Here is a 13,454-nt window from a genome sequence, read left to right on the forward strand (position 1 = left end):
ATCTATCTATCTATCTATCTATCTATCTATCTATCTATCTATCTATCTATCTATCTATCTATCTATCTATCTATCTATCTATCTATGTCCAGATAAACAGAATCAACTTTTTGGAGATTTACTTTCCTGGATGATTGAGAATGCATCAAGACCTCTGTGTACTGTACCACACCTCCACTACTCGTCTTTTTTCTCTTGATTTTCACATTTTATCCTGTAGGTGGTAGTGTAGGCCTAGTGAGGTGTAGTATAGCCATAAGAAGAAGAAGAAACTTAAGACGAAGAAGAAGAAGAAACTTCCAGTCACGGAGAAGGGTAAGCTATTCACTGTTCATTGCATGCTTTTAATGTAGTAATAATGCATTTATTTTATAAACAGTGAAATTGCGTGAGATGATTGAGTGTCGTGAAAGCATTTGTCATCGTTTTGTGTAAACGTCGTGTTCCTCGCTGCTTGTTGGAGTCTTCTTATTGCGCTTCATCGAGTTAGCTTATGTAAATCTCTAAGTTCAAAATCAACACGGCTAGCATTAAATCATTCAGAAAGACATTATGAAAAGTCGCGGGCATAATCTTATCATGGTATGTAGAGGCTGCTGTAGGTCAGACAGGTGCCACGAGCTCCCATTCATAACATGAAGAAAAGGAAAACGCAAAGCGGAAGAGTTCCCAAAAATGTCAAATTAAACCAGTTTCTACTCTGCTTTATGAATGTAGACCTCAAACAGTTAGAGTAAGAAAGGCCAACAAATTCCTGTTAGCCAGCACATGGATACAGTAGCGAAACAAGCTTTGCTTTAAGCAGGAAGAAACCTGCGGCATGACCAGGCTCGGCGTGGGCGGTGATCAGCTTGACAGATAGTAGGAATACATGTATAACAATAAACCAGAGTTGCCTGCAGGAGTGCACAGAAGAAGAGAGAGGGAGGGGACAAAGAGCAAAGACACAGCATATTAATAGACACTGGTAACAAAACTGTGCTGATAGCTCCAGGCTCCACCTCCCAGTCTACTTTTCAAAACTCAAGGAAGTGTAATTAAGGCAAAGTGCTAATGTGATATGAGACTTACAAATGCTAGCAATTGGTAATGCTGTGGGAAACGTGATCACTTTGATACTAATAGCACCCTTGCTGCACCTCGAATTGCAGTAATCTAAAAAGTAACAAGTGCACCGTTATTTGTTTCTACATTCCTACTTAGGACTTATGTTACTTATTTTTCATGGGAATGAGGGTGGGTGGCGTCTAGTGAGAGAGTTTAGGTTTACACATAAAAGAAGCCATAATTACAAAATAATTGGGAGCTGTCCATCCATTTTCTTCTCATTATTCGGGGGTCACAGTGTGCCTGGAGTCAGTGTATCTGATATCCCTGTGTTGGTGTTGTTTCTGCATCACCATAATAATGTCGGTCCAGGATCAACATTGCAATTGACCAGCCATGCTGTTGTTGTCATAACTTTGCAATGTGAGGGAGAAGGAAAGAAATGCTAAATGAATGCTCAGACAATGTGATTGGTCAGTTGCAATTCTGATCCTGGACCACAAGTGTTATGACGGTTCGGGAACAACACCAACACAACAATATCAGATCGTGTCCAGGAGCCTATTCCAGCAATCATAGGCACAAAATGGGATGCACTCTAGACAGGTCATCAGTCATCCTAACATGCATGTCTTTAGACTGTGGGAGGGAGCAGTAGCAGGTGTAGGGAGAACATGCACACTCCACCAGCTGGCTAACCAACAACCTTCTTGCTGTGCTAACCCCTGCACCGCTATTCAAACCAATGTAGGAGCCAGTGTCAGAATATTTGAAACCACAGTCTTTTATGCTTATTAGTTACTTTCTCAAGACCTCTAAAGGAAAGTTGTATGATTTTCTTTTGGCAAGGCAATGTCAAAAGATTACTAAAGACATTTTTAATAGCAGAAACGTGTTGAATAAGCAAGAGTAGAAAATTTAATATCCGTCTCCTTTATTTCCCCAGGATTTTTCTTCTTCTTATCAGTGCTGCTCACTGACCCTCTCCATGACATCATGAGCGACGTAGACGAAGCGATGGCCACCCAATCAGAAGGCTCTTCCATTGGGGAAGCAGCTTCTGGAAGACGGGAAAGTGGGCTTGAGGAGGAGGTAGAAGATGAAGATGAGGACCTCTACTACATTCCTCCGAGAAGACCTTCGCTTGACCTGGGACCCAGTCCAATGGACACAACCCACTGGTATGGAGAAATGTTTGACTTGCAACCCCTTCCTGTGCTTCTCTCACTCTAACACTGTGTTTTGGTAGTGAAAATGCTTTTTAAGTATTGTTAAGTGAGTAAAATTTATGCCGACCTACGCTGTGACTGTCTGTAATTTCTTAGGTTACATTACATAAAATTAAGCATCACTCAGTTTGCAGTGGGATTTCCGGTCTTGATGTCTTCAGCTTCAGCTTGGTTTTTTTTGGGTTGTTACATGTACAACGTTACATGTTACACATGTACATACGTAATTTATGCATCCATCTTTGTTTTCTTTTCTACGCATATTTAAGTTGAAGATGTCAAACTATGTCTTGGAACTTTTGGTTTACTACCAGTGCATAAATACTCAATTACATTCAGAAATGATTAAAAACCAGACTAGTTACATGAAACTGTTAATCAATTAGTTATCAGCACAGGCTAAAGACAGGAAGATTGAACGCATCATTAATAGTGAGAATTTCACTGGGTTATTGACCGGTCACACTACTAAGTGGTTGTGACTCTGCTGACAGGGGATTTTCCCCTCATAGTTGAAGTCTGCTGAACTAGAATTTCGGGGCCAAATAGAGCACAGTTTATTTCTACTTTATGCATCAGCACCTGCTCAATAAACTACAGTTTTCTGACATATGTTGAAAAATATTTGCAGACAGTGAAGTTAAACTGGAAATATTGGAAACTCCAGTTGTTCTTGATTGCGTCATTGCTTGGCTGTTTTTGTGCGCAGGTGGGATTTTCAGTCTGCAACTTTGGCTGTCTTTTTGCTACATCACATACGCTGAGTCTTAGTAGAGTCACTCCAGTGAAGGAAAGCCCTTCCATCATGCATCATAATTGCTCAATATCCTCAGTTTGAATAACTTAGACTTTTCTAGATACGTGAGAAAAATCACAGACTGGGCTATTTTGCATGATGTCTGGAAATTTACTTGCCGTGTGGTCACTAAGTAACTAAAAGAACTGTCATTCTACCATTCCTTCTTTTTTAGGTATTACGTGGACCAGGCCTTGTCTCCAGCTCAGAGCTACAGCACAATGACAAGCGAAGAGTCAGACAAAATGGGAGAAGACGACACATCTTCCACAAGGTGCAAACAAGTCATGTCAGTTTTAATCAGAAAGCAATTTTTTTAAGGGGGAAAAAAACAAAAACACTAAGTTGAACCAAAGTACTTTCCAGTTAAAGAAGATGGATTAATAGTCCAAGCAACCTATCCAAAAAATACACAAGCTTTTCATTAAGAATATTCAGAGGGGACCAAATCTGTCTCTGTTAAATTAATTCCTGGAAAGAGAGTGAAACACTTCATTTAAACACCGCTTTGTCTCCCTGTTTTTAGTGTCCGCCGACAGAGAGCAGATTCGTACTCCAGCTGTTACTCCGTTGACAGTGACGACTGTGAAAAGAAGATTCGCAAGTAAGAAACTTGCACATGTTACTGTGTGTGTCTTTTTCCAGTATTGTCACTAAAATATTTTGCCACATTTTCACTGTGACGGCACTAGGGCCAGGAGCAAAGAGGATGTCCCTGAATCTTCTGACACAAACAAGTTAAATGAAAACAAAAGTGAGAAAAGGCATCCATCTCTAACAATTCCTTTCACTTTTAAGGTCAGTCACTGTTCTTTTTTTGCCTTTGTCCATTTTTTGTTAAAGATAAAAACAAGCACTATATAGACATAGTTATATTTGACTGCTGTTTTGGGTTTAGGCCATCTCAAAAACCCTTGGAAAGCTGTCAGAGTTTGAACTTATGGGATTCAAAAGGAAGCTTTGGAAGTATTACCCGCAGTCGTTCAACACTCCTCCACAAAACACGGACCTAGTGGACCTGGTCGACCGCTTACTCGAGCGTTACAGCCTTGAAAATTCATTCCAGATCACCAAAACCCATCTGGCCGAGATGGGGAAAAAGAAGCTGGTTGAATATGTCGATACTTTGTGCCTTAGAAGTAAGTGGCCTTGAGTATGCCTTAATGTCTTGTTTTGGCTGCTAATTTAACCTTAATGAAAGCAATGATGACACATCTGCACAAACTTCTTCATGTATGCACATTTTATTTTCTTTATTTTTTTCAGATGAAGTACGCTACGAATTAGCCGAGTGTCTGAAGCAGAAATACGGTGAAGTATGTGAGGATTATGGTGGTGAGAAGAGGCCCTTTGACGATGTTCATACTACTCTCAAAATTGTTTCCACGTGTGATAATGGCCCCAATATCGAACACGAGGTCATGAAAATAGGAAAGCTGGACAGCAACCAGGAAGCACCCAAGGAGATTTCTACTGCAGATATTTTAACTCCTAACTATCTGGAGACCTCAAGTTCAAGGTTTATATTGCTCACTGGAGTGGCAGGATCAGGGAAGTCTATGGCAGTCAGAAGGTTAGTCCTCGATTGGATTGAAGAACGAGCACACAAGCACGTGACTTTCTTGTTTCCTTTGCCATTCAGAGAACTCAAACAGTTTGAGGGCGAAAAACTTTCCTTGGCAGGCTTAGTTAAAAAACTCTACCCGGCAACAGAAAAACTGAGAGATGGGGATTACAGGTGCGACGAATGCCAAATGATGTTTGTCTTAGACGGACTGGATGAGTACCACTGGAAGATTGACTTTGAAAACACAGAGCTTCTGAGTGACCCCACAGATACCAGCAATCTGAAGGTCATCGTGGTCAACCTCATGAGAGCGAGGCTGCTTTACCGCGGCCTGTTCTTGGTTACTACTCGGCCATATGTACGAGCCTGCGTCCCATGGGATGTGCACTACAATGAGATAGAAGTACTTGGTTTCCGTGACACTCAACGGGACGAGTACTTTCAGAAGAGGTTTAAGGACTCAAACCAAGCAGCTCGAGTTATTGATTATATCAATTCTACCAAAACCCTCCGTATCATGTGCCACCTGCCCTTGTTCTGCTCTATAGTGGCCGATGAGTGCCAGCGCGTATTTAAAGAAAAGGGCACAAACGCAGAGCTACCAAACAGCATCACCTACATGTACACAAAGCTGCTGTTTGCACTCCTGCGTCAGAATCGCAAATGGAGAGCTCCAGAAAACAGCGTCGATAAAGAGAGAGACTTTCTTATTAAACTTGGAAAGCTGGCCTTCTCAATGCTGGAACACGGCCAGTACAAGATAACACAGACTGACTGGAAAGAAAATGGCATCAACGATCAGGAGGCAGTGCCCTACACAGGCCTGTGCACGCAGTATGTCACAAAGCCATACGTGCTGGTCAACGAGAATGTCTTGAGCTTTATCCACCCCACCATGCAGGAGTACCTGGCTGCTCTTTATGCAATGCTCACCTTCGCAAATCTCGGGAAGAACGTTTTCGAGGAGAAACCGAAAAACAAAGTTAAGGGGATGTTCAGGGGGCCCACACCCTCGGAGATGTACAAGAACGCTGTGGACAGGAGTCTGCAGTGCGAGGACGGCAGATTGGACATTTTCCTGCGTTTCCTGTTTGGAATGACACTTAAAACCAACCAGGAACTTCTGCAGCCCTTCTTCACCTCTCCCTTAAAGTGGCCAACTGCCACTGGAGATGCTGCTGCTCTCATCAGGAAGAGAATGAAAGACAGTCAGAATCCTGAGAGGAATAGAAACTTGCACTGCTGCCTGAAGGAGCTCGGGTCACAATCACGGGGCTCAGTATCCAGTTTAACTGACTGTTAAATGCTGATGACTGCGTAGAATTATTCATGTCTAAGTCTTCAATGAATTCAAAAAGCTGGCTGCACAGTGAGCTACAGTCTCTCTACATTATGACAACGTGATCAGTGTTCAGCCAACGTAAACACTATCGAGTTTAAGGGAGCTAAACTAAGGGTACAAATGCTTATTTTTAGACTTTTAAAATCGTCAGACGTAACAAGGATGTGTAAAGCGAAGATTTTAAAGTGATGTTTGTTTTAGAAAAGGTGTGAGATTAAGGTGCCTTATATTGGAAGTTTGGGGTTTTTGTGTTTTTGTTTTATTTTACATAGTGCATCTAGGATCAAAGATTCTTGATAATGTGTAAATTCTTTTGTCAAGTGTGGGGTTGTGTTGCTGCTGTTGCTGGGCCTGAAATGTGTTAGTCTATAAAAATAATCTACCTTCTAAAATCTGCTTAAAAAAATAAGGATCAATATTATAATAAAAGTGTCTGACTAATGCTTTTACTCTGAGTTCATTCTAACTGCTTGTTGACCTCTTGCATTATTTAGTTATTCATGCAGTCGTTACGCTTTTATTGTGATCACATTTTTTTTGTTGTTTTTAGACAAACGTGAACATATAACCGTAATGTGAAGTATGATCAAGGAGAAAAAAAAGAAAAGTGTTCTGAAAGAAGGAAAGAGGCAAAAAGCAGACAAGAAGGGGAGATGAACAGCCAAAGAGCAAAAGATACACTGCCTGGCTAGAAAAACAAAGATCGCAGACTCTAATATTTCACTGGACCGCCTTTAGCTTTGATTACAGCACGCATTCACTGTGGCATTGTGTCGATAAGCTTCTGCGGTGTCACAAGATTTATTTCCATCCAGTGTTGCATTAATTTTTCACCGTGCGTTAGTCTGACCATTCTCCAGCACATCCCAAAGATTCTCAATGGGGTTAAGGTCTGGACTCTGGTGGCCAATCTGTGTGTGAAAATGATGTGTCATCCTCCCAGAACCACTCTTTCACCATTTAAGTCCGATGAATCCTGGCATTGTCATCTTGGAATATGCCAGGGCCATCAGGGAAGGAAAAATCCATTGATGGAATAACCTGGTCATTCAGTATCGTCAGCTCACCTCATTCTTGGAGCACATACTGTTGCTGAACCTAGATCTGACCAACTGCAGCAACCGCAGATCATAGTACTGCCCTCACAGGCTTGTACAGTAGACACTAGGCATTATGGGTGCATCACTTCATCTGCTTTTCTTCTTACCCTGATGCGCTCATCACTCTGGAACAGGCTAAATCTGGACTCGGACCACATGACCTTCTTCCATTGTTCCAGAGTCCAATCTTTATGCTCCCTTGAAAATTGAAGCCTTTTTTTCCGGTTTGCCTTACTGATTAGTGGTTTTCTTATGGCTACAGAGCTGTTCAGACTCAATCTCTTAAGTTCCCTTCGCATTGTGCGTGTGTAAATGCTCTTACTTTCACTATTAAACATAGCCCTGAGTTCTACTGTAGTTTTTCTTTGATGTGATTTCACCAAACGTCTAAGTGAGTGCTGATCACGATCATTCGGGGGGGGGTTGTACTGGCCACATTTCTTCCTCGAAGACGATGGGCCCCCAATATACTTCCATTTTTTAATAACACGTTGGACAGTTCTTAACCCAGTTTTAGCAGTTTCTGCAATCTCCTTAGATGTTTGCCAATGATTTGACCCTTCTCAAACACACTAACATCTTTTCCACAACCACGACGTGTGTCTTTCGACATGTCATTTAAGGAGTTCTTTTATAGCTTAAACGACATAACTAAAAAGAATATGGACTCCTGTAGCTTTAATCACTACAGCACATCACAGACATTTGAAGTTTTCCTTTGACTCAAAATACCTGCATCGTTTCTCATGAATCTGCTTCAGATATCAATATAAAGACCCGGTGATATTTGATAACTAGTTTTAACTCAAGAACAAAAACAATGTTAAGTAAAACTCTTTTTTTTATTGTTTTTTTTTTCTTCAAATCAAATTAAATGAGCTGCTATTTATCAATAGAAATGTCATCTCTTTCAAGCATGAATCTAAAACATATTAAACACAACTTAGACATTGGCATGTTGACTGCGTCTACAAAACTAGTCCCCAACAAAACAAGGTTGAGGAACAAAGCTGCTTTGCTGACCTCTGCTGCACAGATGGTGGAAATGCTTACTCAGATATTATTAGGAATAGTGAGCATCTAACATCTAAGTGTGAATAACAGTAACTCTCAAGGAAAACATGGTTATTAATTTAAAAGTATCTAAATTTAATTTTCACTATTTTTTTTTCAGGAAGTACAGGAACCGTACACAGGCATAGAAAACAGTTTGCTGACACAACATTCAACACATTCACTGTGTGGTACAGTCGTCTAAATGACTGTAAGGTGGGTAAGTGTAGTTACAACTGGACCACAACACTGCTACATCAGATGGCGCCTCTGTATGTTTGTCAGATTGATATAAAGGAGAGCATTCAGCAGCTACTTGCTTTACCTTTGAGCGTAACTGGAGTTTAGGTTTTGAACCATCCAGCTCTTCAGCAGAGTTCATCCACAAGTTGCCAAACAAAAGTATTACATGAAAATGCTGACATGCAATGTTGACTCTTGACAGACATGACTTATATCACAAGGCAGAGGACAGAAAATCAAGATCTTTTACACAGTTGTCATTTACTATCTTCAGTCATTCACGTGTTGATATTAATTTAATGTGTTTTTGGGCCACTCCCACAGCATTTGTCACAACGCATGTGAAGGTGGATTTGAGGTCCTCGGATGTGATGTTCTTCAACAGCAAACTCCTCTGAAGGATTGCACCCTCCTCTAGAGTGGATCTAATGAAAACACAGCCATTACAGCCCAGCTACAGACTGTTTTAATTGTTTTAATTTAATGTACACTTCCACTGTAATTGTAACAAAGATACTCACTCATTAGATTCTCTTATCCTGTCGCTGCTGGGGGCGTCTTCGGGGAAGGTGTCATTGACAAGCCAGTAGATTAGAGTCATATCGTCCTCACAGTTTACAAACGCATCACAGTGAAGCACCAGCGGTGCACCTAGGAGGCAGAACACATCCATACATCGAAGAAAGGTTTCACAACTACACAGCCTGTCCCATCAAAAGAGGCTTGATGCGTTACCTGGATGAGTTTTTATTTGGACAAACCCTGGTCCAATTATCTCTGGAGATTCATCTTCAGAAACTGCAAAACATTCTAAGGTTAAAAATCTTACTACACAAAAAAAAAACAAAAAACTTTTTTCTATTACATAACTATTCTGTACCTGGAAATCCATCTACGAGCAGCAGACACAGAGATCCCAGAACTGTTACAGAGACAAAACGTTCACCATCGAATATAATGCAAAGAAAAACAAACTGTTTGGTATCATAATAAGTCCTTACCTTTCACAGCAGATGAGAGCTTCATATCGATTCCTCGAGTCTTTTGCTGCTGACCAGTGTTTCAGATTACTGTATATATATGTATGCGGGCACACACACGCACTTAACTCAACTTCCCTTTTCACCCACACAGTACAAATGAGATGTGTTGACTAATTCTTTGTGACATTATGGAGGGTTGTGAATGCTACCTCGCAGACATATGGACAAAACACACATGATCGAAGTGACATTTATTAATCGGTCTGGATCAAAACAAAATGATCATATTTTGGTCTGGTTACACCCAGTCCTTTTACCATTTAAGCTGGTGGTGAGGTGCACAAATGGGCCCTAAAACAACTGCTTTATGCATTTAGTCTGACGGGTACCCACAAAAAGATTACCAACCGTTCTCTTCCAGAAATTTCAGGATGGAAGATAATGCACATACCACGTGAAAATAAGACCATCCCCATCTGCATGCTCACCGGTTAAAGGATCATTCTAGGATATTTTTCATCTTAAATTTAATTTGAATACTTTTGATGGAGTTTAGTTCAGTTACATTATAACTTTGAATTGTTGATTTCTCTCCACACACAGTTTTGACTTAAATTTGCCTCCCTTATCATCATCTCTGCTACACCAAGACAATGCAAGGGAATTTAACTTAGCACTCACATATGCTGAGACACTGGATAAAGGTCAAACCAAAACGACTCTGTTACTACTTGGCTAAAGATTGGTGTTTCCCTAAAAGAGGACATCATGGATTCCAGTAACACTAGAATTTCCATCGTAAATGTAGGAGGTACCGTTCTTACCAATATGAGTAGTACTTTCTGACATATGATTACAACTTGGCTCCACAAGGCATATGACAGGCCCTTATGAAACTGGTGCCACTTGTGGTCAAAATACGTGACCGCTGTGAAGCAGGAATTGCAACTAAAGCAGATGCGAAACTAATGTCTGTGGATATAGTGTTCATATATTTAGGAGTCCAGAGGAAATACTTATTACTCATGTTTGATAACCATCAGACACAAGGATGACACATTCCAGCATGATCCTTTAACCTTTTAACACTTAAGACATAAATTAGTAAAAAAAACCCTCTAATGATTTCAAAAACCGCTTTACTAGGCCATGAGATACAGACCAATCAAATCCTGGGAAAATGAGACACACATCCAATTTTAGGTTACTAAGAAAATTCAAATAAACTGCAAATACAGATATGTGCCTATAAATATGTACAAAAAGTATAGACACTTTTTTTTTTTAAATTGGTGTTTTAGTTCAATGTTAGGCCCTCAGTCTTTTTGAGCCAGTGCATAATCTTCTCCACATGGTATGCGTGTCCGTTTCTGCCGGTTTTTGCCGGCTACTCCAGACCCAGGACGTAGTTGATACCTTGCACAAATCCAATAATTACAGGTTGCCAGGCCACCAAGTACCGAAGCCAGTCTAAAAGTTGACCGTACATGACGTGCGGTCTTTCCCAGCTAGAATAGAAATGGTTAAGGAAATAACCCTTGACAACAATCAGAATTGATAAATAAATGGAGAACAAGAGGTCAACATGTAACCACAGTGACAACGCAAGGAAGCAGAAATCTTCATTAGCTCCTGAGAAATCATTAATTATATATAACATGTATTTGTCAGTTATATAAAGTGTTTTTCCAACCCACAAAAAGGAACAGGAACCTCGTGTACAATTTATGCTTTGCTTTTGTTTGTTTGAAATAGCCTGTACTTAGCAGTCTGGAACGCACGCACGCGCGCGCTGTGACTTGGCATAATTAGGTTTCAGTGCTTTGTCAGATCTCATCTGTCATACTTAGTTTTGGACTTAAAAGTAAATTCAAAATCTTCACAGGGTCTGTTTTTGTCAGCATTTTTATGCAGAAAGTTATTATTTCATTAGAATCTTTGAAATTACAACTAATTCAGGAATCATTCAATATTTAGTTTAAAAAAATGTAACTAATGCAGACAGAATCCCAGAATAAAAAGGATACGGGTTACTGAACATCCTCTTCAGATCCACCTTCTCTTTGCAGTACGGACACATCTGCTTCTTCCCGACGATACACCATCCTCTTATGCAGAATTCATGGAACCTGGATTTGGAGTTAAGGCTCAAATACTGAATACTCGGAGATCTTTGAACATTCATCCAACATTAATGCTCTAATACAAGTCAAAAGGACAACATTCACCTGATACTAAATTATTTATACAAAACAATAGTACAATTTAAGGACAAAGGATAATTTCCTGAGCTAGTTTAACTACAGATAGCACTGCACTGTAGGGCGAGACACTTGTACTGCACTATTAATTAATAATTACATTTCACTTTGCAAATATGTGTTGTTTTTTGTTTTAATTTTTTTGTTTTTTTTATCTAAACCTGGTGTTGCTTTTATGTGTAATAAAAGAATAATCTTCAGGTGTGGATAATGCATTTTTGGTCACATCTTTTTGTAAGGAAATAAGATAGAGGTAAATTTTAAACAGCATTTTAAATAGAAAGTTGATTTCCTATAAAGAATACATCAAGGAACGTGTCAAACTTGATCCAAAACAAACAAACAAAACAAAAATCGTGAAATGGCACTGGGTATCATTTACAACACACAACAGATCCTCGGGGAAGTAACAGAGACATCAACAGTCTGGCATAAAGGTCAGGTAAACCCAGGCAATTCCTCTTTAAGCTGTTAATTTGAGTACACAGTGTAGTTCCATGCCAACCCACGACATACCTTTTATACCAACAGAATTCTCCATCACGCACCTGAACTTCTCTTTCAGCGGTAACCATTAAAGGCACGAAAATGTGTCAGTAAATGTCACAGGAAGGATACACATGGTTGCAAGATAATCGATATGTGTTCTCAATGATCCCTTCCTCACTGACATCGACAAGGATGGGCTGACCGCACACAGCACAGATGTTGTCTGAGAGGTGTTTGGTTGGCATGCCAGATGCACTGTAATACTGCGGGAGGGAAAAGCTACATTAAATTTTAGGTTACAGCCAGGAGAAAATATACACAGTTTTAAATTTGTGCATTTACCCCAATGGTTGAAGCCATGAAGTCCGCACACATCTCTGCAAAGTCCCTTCCCAGGACCCCGTAGTACAGTCCATAGAAGAGAAGTGAAACACCAAAGTCCATGGCATCCTCTGGACTTATCCTGGACAGAGAACACAGTACTGAAATCATCTGACTGATAATGTTGTTATTCAACCTGAAGTTCAGTTTGCTCCATAAGACGGCCAAATGCTTTACATTTTGCATGAAAGACTAGACTATAAAATTTCAATTTTCTGTTTTACTGTGGCTTTTTCCCCCCTCCGTTTAAAAATAAATAAATAAATCACTATATTTCACCAAGCTAAAATCTATCCTTTTATGAGGATCCCAGAACATCAAACCATAAACAGTGATAACAGTGAAACAGAGCAGACAAAATATGACGTTCTCTAACTGACAATTACATTTTATGAAAGCACTGTACTATAAAACGAATCAACTGACAGTTGTAATTCACCTTTTTATACATAAAGTGTCGGGAATAATTATTTGATCCCCGGTTTAAGTTGCTCACAAAGAAATGAACAGTCACTAATTCTTATGGTAGTATTTTTATTTTAATGGAGAGGACAGAGTATAAACCAAAAACAAAAATGCACTACCTTAAAAGTAAACTGGCCTCAGCCACTGAGTCTGTCACTGAGTGAAATGAGTATTTGATCCTCATGCAAAGCATGAAGGTGAAACCTCCAGATAGTAAGTCAGTGTCTGTAATTGATTGACTGTAATCTGTGTGGAACATGGGCACAGTATCAATCTGTGGGAGCCAGAATTCTGCCTGCGTGGTACAGGACCAAATACTTATTGCACTCAAGGACAAATCAATGTATAACTTTTGTAATGTGTGTTTTAATGGTTTTTGGTGCTCATTCAGTCTCAATTACAAAAAAAATGAACAAACTCAGGAAGGGCTCAAATAATTATTTCCCCCACTGCACACGTGAGGCCTGTTAAAAAAGGCAGGTTTAATGAAAGAGAGAT

The 13,454-nt window shown here is 39.9% G+C and overlaps 3 protein-coding genes across 4 annotated transcripts in view; 1 reads left to right on the plus strand and 2 right to left on the minus strand.

The window, feature by feature from the left end:
- The first annotated feature begins 272 nt into the window (after window positions 1-272).
- On the plus strand, window positions 273-6,423 carry nlrc3l1 (NLR family, CARD domain containing 3-like 1). The gene is made up of 7 exons (XM_005735555.2): window positions 273-315; window positions 1,994-2,228; window positions 3,248-3,346; window positions 3,599-3,676; window positions 3,765-3,870; window positions 3,971-4,211; window positions 4,339-6,423. Exons 2-7 carry the CDS (start codon window positions 2,044-2,046, stop codon window positions 5,940-5,942), a joined length of 2,313 nt encoding a protein of 770 aa, XP_005735612.1. The 5' UTR covers window positions 273-315; window positions 1,994-2,043; the 3' UTR covers window positions 5,943-6,423.
- A 1,786-nt stretch (window positions 6,424-8,209) lies between these two features.
- Window positions 8,210-9,553, minus strand: LOC102206190 (interleukin-1 receptor accessory protein-like). Of its 2 annotated transcripts, none has more exons than XM_005735556.1 (5): window positions 9,379-9,553; window positions 9,258-9,269; window positions 9,113-9,175; window positions 8,899-9,028; window positions 8,210-8,802 (listed from the first exon to the last, which is right to left on the minus strand). In XM_005735556.1, exons 1-5 carry the CDS (start codon window positions 9,401-9,403, stop codon window positions 8,652-8,654), a joined length of 381 nt encoding a protein of 126 aa, XP_005735613.1. In that variant the 5' UTR covers window positions 9,404-9,553; the 3' UTR covers window positions 8,210-8,651. The 2 variants fall into 2 exon arrangements, with proteins under 2 accessions (XP_005735613.1, XP_013766893.1); XM_013911439.1 differs by having other exon boundaries at window positions 9,258-9,299.
- A 46-nt stretch (window positions 9,554-9,599) lies between these two features.
- LOC102206483 (RING finger protein 121) overlaps window positions 9,600-13,454 on the minus strand; it is a 5,275-nt gene continuing 1,420 nt past the window's right edge. The window contains exons 4-7 of the mRNA XM_005735557.1: window positions 12,453-12,670; window positions 12,240-12,373; window positions 11,388-11,489; window positions 9,600-10,868 (exon numbers count right to left, since the gene is read on the minus strand). Coding sequence (XP_005735614.1) covers window positions 10,748-10,868; window positions 11,388-11,489; window positions 12,240-12,373; window positions 12,453-12,670 — 575 coding nt within the window. The 3' untranslated portion in view covers window positions 9,600-10,747. The remainder of the gene's footprint in view (window positions 10,869-11,387; window positions 11,490-12,239; window positions 12,374-12,452; window positions 12,671-13,454) is intronic.

The sequence above is a fragment of the Pundamilia nyererei genome, unplaced genomic scaffold (assembly GCF_000239375.1).
Source record: "Pundamilia nyererei isolate P.nyererei 1_Seehausen unplaced genomic scaffold, PunNye1.0 scaffold00064, whole genome shotgun sequence".
Lineage (NCBI taxonomy): Eukaryota > Metazoa > Chordata > Actinopteri > Cichliformes > Cichlidae > Pundamilia > Pundamilia nyererei.